At 33.1% G+C, this 13,050-nt stretch overlaps 1 protein-coding gene across 1 annotated transcript; it reads right to left on the bottom strand.

Moving 5' to 3' along the window:
* Positions 1-5,281: 5,281 nt before the first annotated feature.
* Positions 5,282-6,496, bottom strand: LOC114169914 (early nodulin-like protein 2). Its single transcript, XM_028055306.1, has 2 exons — positions 6,217-6,496; positions 5,282-6,091 (listed from the first exon to the last, which is right to left on the bottom strand). Exons 1-2 carry the CDS (start codon positions 6,386-6,388, stop codon positions 5,388-5,390), a joined length of 876 nt encoding a protein of 291 aa, XP_027911107.1. The 5' UTR covers positions 6,389-6,496; the 3' UTR covers positions 5,282-5,387.
* Positions 6,497-13,050: the final 6,554 nt, after the last annotated feature.

The raw sequence follows: 13,050 nt of genomic DNA on the forward strand, positions 1-13,050 counted from the left end.
TTTACTCCATTCCAATGTCTTCTTGTAGGTGAAGAACTATATCTTGCTAACAAATTTACAGCAAATGCTATATCGGGTCGAGTATAATTAGCAAGATACATTAGTGCTCCTATAGCACTAAGATATGGTACTTCAGGACCAAGTAGTTCTTCATCTTTTTCTTGAGGTCTAAAAGGGTCTTTATCAACATCTAATGACCTCACCACCATTGGAGTGCATAGTGAATGTGATTTGTCCATATAGGACTTTTTAAGCACTTTCGTTATATAAGCTTCTTGATGTACAAGAACACCTTTGTTTAAATACTCAATTTGTAATCCCAAACAAAACTTTGTCCTTCCAAGATCCTTCATCTCAAATTCTTTCTTTAAACAATCAATTGCCTTTGTGAGCTCATTAGGAGTTCCAACTATGTTTATGTCATCTACATAAACAGCAATTATGGCAAATTCATTCTCGGATCTTTTCATATAAATACAAGGACAAATAGGGTCATTTTTATACCCTTCCTTTAATAAGTACTCACTTAGACGGTTATACCACATACGTCCTGATTGTTTCAATCCATAAAGGGACTTATTCAATTTTATTGAATAATCCTTTTTAGAATTTGCTTTGTTGGGCACATTAAATCCTTCAGGGAGTTTCATATAAATATCATTTTCCAAAGAGCCATACAAATAGGCTGTAACAACATCCATGAGGTGCAAATTCAAACCTTCTTGTGCAACAAGGCTAATTAAATATCTAAATGTTGTTGCATCCAATACTGGAGAATATGTCTCCTCAAAATCAATACCAGGTCTTTGTGAAAAACCTTGAGCAACTAACCGTGCTTTGTATCTAACAATTTCACCATTCTCATTTCGTTTTTGTACAAAAACCCATCTGTACCCAATAGGTTTTACACCCTCAGGTGTGCGAACTACAGGTCCAAAAACCTTTCGTTTAGCAAGCGAATCTAATTCTGCTTGGATTGCATCTTTCCATTTTGGCCAATCATTTCTTTGCCGACAATCTTCAATTGTCATTGGTTCTTGATCATCATTGTCACTTATGACATCCTTTGCTACATTATATGCAAAAACCTCGTCAATATTGACTTTATTTCGATTCCATATTTTATGATTCATGACATAATTTATTGAGATCTCATCATTTTCAACAATTTCAGGTACCTGAGGTTCTTCTGGAACCGAATCATTGATTATGTCAAAAGAATCTTTTGGGACTTTTACCCCCTCGATTAGGCCATCTTGCCTTTTTTTTCCTTTTTCTCACACGAGGATTTTTATCTTTGGAACCCAAAGGCCTACCACGCTTTAGGCGTGTTTGAGATTCATTTGCTATATTAGATTGTCCAACAGGAATATCAATTCTGATTGGAGTATTAGCAGCGGGTATATGCGACTTAGTTACCCTTTTTGTGTCAGTAAAAGCATCTGGTAATTGGTTGGCCAATTTTTGTAAATGAATTATCCGTTGAACTTCTAGTTCACACTCTTTTGTACGAGGATCAAGATGAGATAATGATAATTCATTCCAACCAATATCTTTTTCCAGTTTCTTTCTTTCTCCCCCTAACGTTGGAAAAATTGATTCATCAAAATGACTATCAGCAAATCGAGCTGTAAATAAGTCACCTGTTGATGGTTCAAGATATTTTATTATCGATGGAGAATCATATCCAACATATATTCCCAAACGTCTTTGAGGACCCATCATAGTCCTTTTTGGTGGGGAAATTGGGACATATACAGCACACCCAAAAATTCTTAAATGAGAAATATTTGGTTGTTGACCAAAAACCAACTGTAAAGGAGAGTATTTGTGATAACTTGTTGGTCTGATGCGAATCAATACTGCAGCATGCAGAATTGCATATCCCCAAGTAGTCATTGGAAGATTAGCTTTCATAAGTAAAGGTCGTGCAATCAATTTTAGACGTTTTATCAATGATTCTGCAAGTCCATTTTGAGTATGAACATGTGCTACTGGATGTTCAACTTCAATTCCAATTGACATACAATACTCATTAAAAGCATGAGATGTAAATTCACCAGCATTATCAAGACGAATTTTCTTAATTGGATAATCTGGGAAGTGGGCTCTTAACTTGATCAATTGTGCTAATAACTTAGCAAATGCTTGATTTCGAGTTGATAGTAAACAAATATGTGACCATCTAGTGGACGCATCAATTAATACCATGAAATATCTAAATGATCCACATGGTGGGTGTATTGGACCACAAATATCACCTTGTATTCGTTCTAAAAATGAGATTGACTCATTTCTAATTTTTTCTGGTGATGGTCTTATTATCAATTTTCCCTGCGAACATGCAGTACATGAGAAATCATTGGACTGAAGAAGCTTTTGACTTTTAAGTGGATGTCCACATGAGTTTTTCAGCTATTTTTCGCATCATGATATATCTAGGATGACCCAACCGATCATGCCAAACAAGAAATTCATTCTTATTTGTAAGCTTCTGGCTTACAATAACATGCGTCTCAATCGCATTAATATATGTGTAGTACAAGCCATAAGAGAAGGCTGATAATTTCTCCAATACACATTTTTTATTTGACTCAATTTGAGTGATATAAAGATATTCAACATCTCCTTCATTATTTGTCTCAATATGATATCCATTTAGACGAATATCCTTGAAACTTAATAAGTTTCTATTGGACTTAGGAGAATAAAATGCATTTTTAATATGCAATCTTGTACCTCTTGGCAGAAGTACTGTAGCTCTTCCAGAGCCTTCAATTATATTTGTAGTACCAGAAATAGTACTAACATTGACTTCTCGCATTACCAAAGTAGAGAAAAATTTATTACTCTTGAGAATTGTATGAGTTGTTGCACTATCAGCAAGGCACAGATCCTCATCATTGGTGTTAATGCCAATATTCATTCTTCATATAAACATAAATATCAATATTAGAGATTACTTTGTAAGAGGAGAGAAAGAAAAAAAAAAATAAAATAGAGGATTTTATTCATAAAAACATAAAAACTTGTACATATAAAAGCAACATGAATTAAATATAAAACATTGTCTTAAAAATTAATCATAAAATAAAACTATTTTCTAACACTCCCATCACCAATAAGGTGATCAATGCTTCCATCGGGTTTAGAAAAGAAATCACCAATATCAAGATGAGTAGTATCCATATGACCATAATCAGAATCACCATCTTCATAAGCAAAGTGTGTTTCTACATTCTTCTTTTTAAGTGATTCTTGGTAGAGTTCAACAAGATGCTTTGGTGTATAACAGGCACGGGTCCAATGACCTTTACTACCACAACGGTAACATATATTTTCAGCCTTTTTGCCATTATTTTCACCCCTTTCTTTTTCCTTTTTCGCATTCTTGTTCCACTTCTGTTGATGAAGTTTCTCTTTGAAAATTTCCTTTATAACCATGTCCACGACCATGATTAATAGCACGACCACGACCACGACCATGGCTACGACCACGGCCAAAATTACGACCACGATTATTATTATGGTCTTGACCTCGTCCATGATTATATGGATCAGATGTTGCTGCATTCACTTCTGGGAATGGAGCAGAACCAGTTGGTCGGGCCTCATGATTTTTCATCAAGAGCTCATTATTTTGTTCAGCCACAAGAAGGCATGAAATCAATTCATAATATTGATTGCTCCATTCACTTCTGGGAATGGAGCAGATTAGGCGGATCTCATGATTTTTCATCAAAAGCTTTATTGCTTTGTCCAGCCAGCCATGCATAGGCATGAAATAAATTCACAATATTTGTGAAGTCTCTTTTCACAATATTTTTGTTATGAGCAAATTAGTTGCTTTATTTCTTTATTTAATGGTATCCCAATATCCATTGCATCTAAATATATTTCAACATTTAAAATCCAATATAAGGAATTCTTCCTTACAATATCAAGGGTCACAAATCCAAATTTTGCAACGTTTCGCGTGTTTAAAACTAACACATAAAATAATAATATTAATAATAATCATCATCATCAAAATAATAATATTAATAATAATCATCGTCATAATAAAAATATTATGACAGAGAATTTTGCAACGTTTCGCGTGTTTAAAACTAGCACATAAAATATTAATATAATCAAATTTCATGTATGAAATTATTAAAATCAAATAATAATAATAATAATAATATGACAGAGAAAAATAAATCAAACAATTATCATTACACAAAAAAAAAGAAAATGAGATAAAGTTTGTGAATGAGAAAAAGATTAGAAAGAACCTCGGTTAAGGAATATAGAGCGTTGTTCTTAGGGAGAAAAAAAAAATATGCCTTCACGCTCAGTTGGATAACCCTCGTGCTGATAACGTGTTATAAAATAAAGGTAATAAGAGAGACAAAGGAGAGGAAGAATAGAGAATGAGAGAGTAGGGAGCAACTTCTGTTTTTATGTGTGTCTCATTACTGATAGGACGAGTCCTATTTATAGGTACAATATGGTAACCCAGAAAGGATATAAAATCAAATAGTAAATACAAAATATTACATCATAAAGAGTAATGAATAATATGATTATCAATCATATGAGTAATTGTATAAATCAATGGACGACCATTAATTCATAACAAAACTGTTATTTTTTTAGTTATTAATATAGGATACAAAATTTAAATATTATGAGTATATATGTTTTCATTAATTTGAAAATCATCAACAATATGGAAAATTTTAATTGGTGCATTGTAATATTTTAAAACAGCAATAAAATGAACTATTTATTAGTACTTTATTAATTACAGGGTGTTTCCTTTCCTGAAAAAAACATTAAAATTTAATGCTTTTTAATTATCATAACTGTGACTAGTTAATCTTTTTATCCGTTACTTAAACACGTAGAACCAAAATATTCAAAAATTTAAAACCACAAAAATCATGCTAATAAATCAAACAGGAGCGAATTTCAATTAAATCCTCGTGCTTTTTTTTTTTAATGATAATAAAGTTAAAACTATGAAAATATATATGATTTTTTTTATTTCTTTTTTATAAATAAGTTTTTATTTATTTTATAAGTAATATGTTATTGTAAATAATTAATTTAATTTTGAAAATTGATTAAATCAAAAGAAATTTAATTTAAAAATAAAAATTTAAATTAAAAAAACCACTAAAAAAAGTAAAATTTATAAACGGTCGGTATCTTATTAAAACGTAAACTTCGAAAAAAAAATTATACAAATCTTCTACATATATAAATTATCCCAATAATTAATATCCCAATCAAATTAAAAGAAAAACAACAAAATAACTCCCACATGTGTTTCTTAAAAACATTGTTAACACAACATGTCCCTGCTAAAGTATGTTTCAATTTCAACCCTAAATGAACGTTCAGTAACGCAACAAAGCCGCACCAACTACAATTGTTACGAAATACACCAAAGCGTTTGAAGGAGCCACAGCAAAACCACCACTCGTCGGTGACGGCGCCGTTGAATTAGACGGCTGCGACTGCGGTGGTGAAGTTGGCCCCGCCGGCGACTGCGGCGGAGAAGTTGGCCCCTCCGGAGACTGCGGTGAAGAAGCTGGCCCCAGATACGGCGGTGGAGTCCCCGTCTCCGGTGGCGGTGCCGGAGGAGAAGTCACCGGATACATGGTTTGAGGCGCCGGAGCACTCGCAGGATGCCAGTTTTCAGGTCCCGGAGCTGCCGCCGAAGGCCCTCTGGCCGGTTTCGGAGATATTGAGCTTGACGGAGGTTGAACCGCTGGGGGCGGCGGAGGGGACGGCGGAGAGGACGGCGAAACGGTTGGTGGGTTAGGCTTCGGTGAGGGTGAAGGCAAATATTTTGGTGGCAACAATGGCGATGATGAAGGTGATGGTGATTTTCTCGGGGACAAAACAACAACAATTAATTTCTGACCCTTTTCACAGTTTCCATCTTTTCCACTAATGAAGTAAAATGGTCCTGATCGATCAAACTTGAACTCAGTGTCACCGTTTTCAAACTTCTTAATTGGGTTGGTCGTGTTGCACTTATCATAATCTTCCTTCTTCACTTCCAACACCGAATCCGAACCCTTCTTGTAGTTGAACACTGGCAAACAAAACAACAATAAAACAAACACCCATGAATTAAAACTGCCACAACACTGTAAAAATTTGATCTTTATGCATGATCGAAACTCCAAACTTTTATGGGCAAGTATTAGTATTAGTTACCTATTGTGTCATTGATTTGGAATCGGTTTCTTTCAGCCCAGTTGTTGTAACTCTCAGAAGGATTTGGAACCCACCCTTGGCTTTCACCAACGTTGAATTTCTTGGCTTGGGAACTTGAGAGGAGAGTGAGGAGAAGGCAGAAGAAGAAGTACAGAGGATTTTGAAGATCCATGAGGAAATGAAAAGTGAGGTGTGGGAGAGTGGTGTCTGTTGCTGTGCTTATATATAGAGAGAGAGAGAGAGAGTGAGGGAGAGTTCGAGGTAGTGTGAGAAGGGAAATTTGGCAGGAAATTTGTAGAAACTGAAGCAAAATGAAAATGGTGGTGTAGATTGAAATGGAAACAATAATATTATTATACCTTAACTTTATATATATTTATTATGCACTTCTCTTTTTGTTATATCATATATATTTTTAAGTATATATTAAGTGTTCTTTAATTTTTTTTAGTGTAAATGGATATTTTTCGAATGAAATAGGAAAGAATATAAAATATTTTACTATTAGGTGTTATTTGGAAGGAACTTTGTATACGAACAAGGTGTACAAATTGCGAGAGTGTATCGTGTGAAACATTCTTTGTGGACTGTGTTCAAACTTTGAATCTAGTACACATGGCCAATGGAAGCGTTTCAAATTTTGCATTTATTGAAACATTTATCTTTCCAATGGTGGACATGGTCTATAGTGGAATTATGAGGTTACAAGAAAGAAAGAAAAAATGTTACTCTGCTTCTAATTATTTGATTATTTTATGCATTTCATTTTTACAAACCTTTGTTAATTGGAACTAAGAGATTCAATAATTGATAAATGTAATATTGATGGTTGCTTGCTATATAAAAAAAATGTATGGTTTAAATATGTTTTTATTTCCTACATTTAGATATGAAATTTGTTTTTGTGCTCAACTTTAATACATTTTAGTTTTAATACTTTAAAAATGAATGGATATAGGAACTAAATTGTATCAAAACTTTGGACATAGACATATTTCAATTTTTCGTCACAATTTAGAGACTAAAATCATATTTTACCCAAAATTTATTGTTTATTGTAATATTTTTAAAGACATGAACAAAAGACTTATGGGATGTTTGGTTATTGGTGTGACTTCAACTTTAAAAGCTCAAATTGTCGATGTTATGTTAACTATTAAGGAGTAATAAAGGTTAATCTTCAATATGACTCACTAACACATAGAAAGTATTTTATGTCTATTATTTTAGACTTTTTACATCTGATGTAGGTCAAATGTAATTACAAGAGACTGCCTTGAGTAAAATACCAGAAGTAAATTTGCGTCTTGCACATATATAATAGACATAACGCCTATTGCAAAGCAATTGACATAATTTTTTACTTGTTTTTCTTTATTTTAATCCAAAATTTACGTCCTATGGATGTTAAATGCAAGTCAAAATGTCAGAAACACCAACAAACATGCAAGCCAAAACAAATGAACACAAACAAGCAAAATTATAGAACACAAACAAATGAATACACTCAAAAGAAAACTTGTACACATAAATGTTTGAAAGATCTAAGATGAGAAAACATGAAAAATATCTATATAACACAAGAAAATACCACAAACAAATTTAAGAATTTTTTAAGTAGTATGAGTATCTCAAATAAAATCTTTAAAGTATTGAAAAATAGGTCAAAATACTAAAAAAATAAAAAAATAAAAAAATAGTAAACAATGGAATCTTTAAAATTATACACCTACAAACCCTTTTAGACAAGAATTTAATGAGATGTAATTTGAAAGAGTTTAATGACAAGAAAGCTTCACGCTTTAGATTTTTATATCGGTTCGTTTATAAACGAAACTACATCAAATTATTTATCAATTGCAATTTAATCATGTTTCATTATATGGACTCAAAGTGGGAGATACACATTGGTATTCTTTGGACTATAGGGACTCCTAGGTGAAAATTGTGTATTGTTTGAATTGTGTATTGTGAATGCAAAGATAAGTTCACTTATTAGATAGTTAAAGAACATTAAATTATTCTATCAAAAGAAATTACACATGTTAGAGCTCAATATTTTCTCTAGTGTTTTACCTTGAAATGTCTTATTTGGTGTTAATCTTTCTTCTTCGAGATATCTTCAATTTATAAAGATATGGAGAAATATAGTCATGGCAAATCCTATGTAGTTTTTGTGTAATCTTGAGATGTTTTTGGTTGTTCAAGCTAAGTTTGTATTCATAAATGAATAGAAATGCAATAAATGTTATTCATGTAGCTTGAATGTAAACTTCTTCTTTAAGATTCTTCTTTGTACTCATCATGACTTATCATATCTAGGTGAGATGTGTTTTTATCTAATTTTGAGTAAAGTTGGGGATCGTATATAATGAATTGTAGGACTTGAAAAGTAATATCGAACCTCAAGTGAAATTATTTTGACCGATGATACTTAAAGATGTCTTCAAACAATCAGTTACATTGTTCTTAAGACATTTCATAATAGTATAATTGATCACCAATTTTGGTAACCGATTAAAACAAAAATCAAAATTATGTGTTTTCTAGTGTTCTTAGAAAGTAATTGACTAAAGTCTTACATAATTGATTAATTCTATTTTGTTTTTGAATTAAATTTAAATCCAAAATAATCGATTAATACCTATCATAAATGATTAAAACAAAAAACATTGTAACCATTTTTTAAATTTCATCAAGAATAATCAATTACCAACTTGAAATAAATTATTAAAAACATCTAAAACAAGTTTCAAACGATGTTATCTGAACTCTATAAAGAGAACATTGGTCTAACTCGTTCAAACAACCGATACTAGTATGAAATACATATTCATTTAAGATCATTTAAGTTATTTTTAATTTTTAGAGAGTGTTTTCAAGTTTACAAATAAAAAAGGTTGCGTTACAATGTTTAATGAAATTTGTGTTTTGCTTGTGCTATAAATTATGGTACATTCTTTTCTTTTCTAAGTTGTTAGAGTTTGTGTAGTATATCTCCTTTTATGGGATCAAGAGTTGATTAGGTAGATATCATGTTGAAGTGTTCCAAGTATAGAAAATATCCTCTTGAGTGTGTTCAAGAGTTAATTTTGTGATTGTTTATTGTCTTGTGTTGATTTACTTCTTGTGAGTGGTTGTACAAATATTAAAAGATAGTGAATATTTTGTTATTTTAAGATTAAATAATTGAGATTAAATGTATAATCATTTGTAACCAAATTGGTATAAATTTCTTGTTTATTTTTCTCTTGCTTTATTCTCTTTATATTATTGTTTATCAATCATTTACCAATATTGATTTCCAAATTAATTACATTCAAAATTTCAAGATCAAATAGTTTTCAAAGAACTTGAAAAAAAGATAAATTTTCCAATCACCCCTCCTATACATGTTTTATGTTGATTTCATCATAAGAATTTTAGATTAGTACCTCAAGTTAAAGAGTTTATTTTAATCCCTCAAATCTAATTAAATATGATTATAATTTCTTAATATTAAATTTGAGAAACTAAAAAACATTTTCAATTTTTTTTATCCAATAAGATTTTGTTTAATTGTAAAATACTAAAAATGAGAGTTATTACATATTTCAGAAAATAAAATTATAATTAAGTATAACTTTCTTAAAATATTCTTAGAATGAAACTAGAATAAAGAACGGAGAAAACACTACTTAGTGACAATGAAAGGTTAAAGACTTAGAATTTGACTGACTTTGGTATCGTAATCAGAGTCTTCCAACCAATAAGTAAGTTGCATTTGCAGTTGACGTGTGTAAGTCAGCTTAGTACAAGACTCGTGCTTTTCGTTCAAATTTTCCACGTAGTCTTTACGCCAGATATTTTATTTTGAGTTAAATATTGTTCTTTGTTTTTGTCTTTAGAGAAATTATATATATCTTTAGACTTTTTTAAAATATTATTTCTTAAAAATGTTATGTGCAGAATTTTCTATCAGAGTTTAACAATCCATTTTAATATAACTTTTACATGTTATTTGTTAGAAAGAGTATGATTAAAAGAATTCATATTCAACAGAAGTTATTTATAGAAGTTAATATAATTTCAAGAATAGATCTAATTAATGGATTTTTTTTTAACCTTAAGTTTTAAAGGTTTATTTTTAAACCTGAGAAAATAATCTAAATTTGTTTCAGACATCATTGAATAAATTAAATTAAATAATTTTATAATATTTTCTGTAAGGTTCAGTTTTCTGCCCTAAAGTTTTAAGGGTTGCCTTTAAGCTATTGGGCCTAAGGGCTGACCTAAAGGATAAAACCACCTCAAGTCTGACCTAATTGACTCATTCCACACTTTCAGAATCTGCTTCCTTAGTGCTTAGAGCCACAGTCGTTACTCTGCTAGGGTTCAGTCTTAGAACTCTGTCGCACCGGTCCGAGCCAGTTTCATTCCACATAAGTTACATTCCATCCCATACCTCTCTAGTTTAGTACAGTTGCTTCGAGTTCCAACTAGGGTCGTACTAAATAGCTTCATGTCCTTCTGTTTTTGTGTTTCCAGCTCGCTAAATCGCTCTAGGAGCTACTTCGTTTCTTTGTTCGCACCCAAGAACCCAGCTGTTAGCCCTTTTCCAAGTAAGGGAAGCTAGGGTTCACCCCTTTGTTACGTGTATTCGATTATGCTACTATTTTGCCGTTATAATATGCTTGGTGTGCTAGTTTGACTGTGTGAAAAACATTATTGAACCATGTGTGGGCTGTTGTGTGTTTGTGCACGCGAGAACAATGGCGAACTCTGGTTTTCTCGCCCAAGCGAGCATGTCTCGCCTAGGCGAGATTAACAGAGGCTCGCCTAAGCGGTTTCACGTGAGCGGTCGCTCAGGCGACCCACGTCCGTCCAGAGCAAGCGAGCATCTCGCCCAAGCGAGAGGGGTCTCGCCTAAGCGAGATCCCGCGTGAGCTAATGTTCCCCTTTTCGAGCCCTCGCCTAGGCGAAGGGGGCTCGCCTGAGCGAGACCCTTCAGCCTAAGCGAGGAGCTAGGCGAGACAGAGTGGTGCTTGGTTGTTTATTGTTCTTGGATGATTGGCACTTGTTTGGATATGATTGTTATGATGAAAAACATGTAATGAACTACTATGTATGAGTGAATGATTTACGGATGGTGAATGATGAGTATAGTATGAACTTGGCATGTAAACCAAATGAGATGGTTGGTGTTAAAGTGGCACGATATTGGCATGAACTGTAATCTTGTAACTATGTTTTGATAGAAATGGATGGGTATGGAACTACTGGAAAAGAAATGACAGAGGTGAATTATCAAGGATTGGCATGTGATGTATATGTATACGTGTAATAAATCTTTATTGGTTGGTCTGGTATGCTTGTCCGTGTCAGTGCGTAATTCCTTTAAAGTCCCTAGGTGGGAGTTCAGGGTCGCGCTTCAGTGGTCGGGACGTAATTCCATGGCCCCTGTTAATGGGTGTCCATGGTGGTGCCCCATTTGTATAACTTGGTAAGGATTCAAGGTAAGGATTGCATCCTAACACTCTAAGGAGCCAGTTAGTCTCACTTAGAGCGGACTAACTCATGTGGTTAGAGTAGTAGGAGGCCCGAAACCCATTAAGGGCTAACCTTGTGTGTGAGGGAAATTGATTCATTGTAACACTTGTGATACATAGCTCGGGGGTGAGCAACTCGGGGTTGAGCAGAGGTATCCACCACAAGCGCAAGCGTCCGCTGAATCTGACTAGGTTATATGTATCCAGATGAATCGAGTTGAGTCTTAGTGTTTTTGATTGAAAGGTCATAACATGCTTGGGTGATGTATGTATATTTGACTGTGAAGACATATCTGATTGCATGATAAATCTGTTTTGGCTCTAACTTACCCTTCTGTTGTTTGTTGTGTGTTATGCTGTGTGGCTATTTCTTTTACGATGATCGTCAACTTGTTGATGTGAGCAGATGCGAGGAACACCCGTGGCCAATAGGGAGGTGATGGTTCGACTGCGTAATTGTCTGTGTAAGACCCGTGAAATTTAAATAATTAAATAAATAATTATTTAATAAATACGGGTAGGGGAGCCTTTATGGAATTTAATGGAGATTGTTACGATGTGGAAAAGTACTAGCTCAAGTGGTTGAGAGTACTTTAAATGTGTGTGATGACTTAGGTTCAAGTCCTATGTATGCTATTTATGTGTTATTCAATTGTTATTATTTTAATTATGTGCATGACCATGTTGAGTGATAATAAAACCTTATAATTATAAGAATTATCACGAAACATGAATTGGTTGAGTGGTTGTGCATTAGGATGACATTGGTTTGGTTATGAGTTCAAACCTTGGTAGAACCAAAGTAAACTTTCTTTTTGCAAAAATTAGTTTTGGCTTGAATGTGAAAGGGCAGAGGAAATCCTAGCTGAATGGGCAGCCAAGTAAGGGCTGAAAAACCATCTCATAATTGTGCTTGAATGACAATTACCACCATCAATGAGATAATTTTCGTTTTGGCCATTAATCACCCTTAATACCTAATTAAAAAGTGAATTAAGGGAGAGAAAAAGGTTTTCTGAGGCTTCCATTAGAGAGGACCTTGTGAGGAGTGAAATTCCAGAGAGAAAATTGTGATTCTGATGTGAAAAGAAGAGTTTTTTTTTTAAGGAATCAAAGGGAGGGCATTGGTGCTCAAGGGAAGACTCATAATTCAAACTCTAAGCAAAGGAAATTCCAGGTTAGGGGAGCTGATTAACGTCGTTTTAATTGGTTAATAATTAAATGTATGTTGTATCATATGTTATTGCATGATCAATGTCTATTTTTGTTGAATTTCGCGTTTTTGGGAATTTTTCCAGAAACCACC

This window comes from Vigna unguiculata, chromosome 11 (assembly GCF_004118075.2).
Source record: "Vigna unguiculata cultivar IT97K-499-35 chromosome 11, ASM411807v1, whole genome shotgun sequence".
In the NCBI taxonomy this organism is placed as follows: domain Eukaryota; kingdom Viridiplantae; phylum Streptophyta; class Magnoliopsida; order Fabales; family Fabaceae; genus Vigna; species Vigna unguiculata.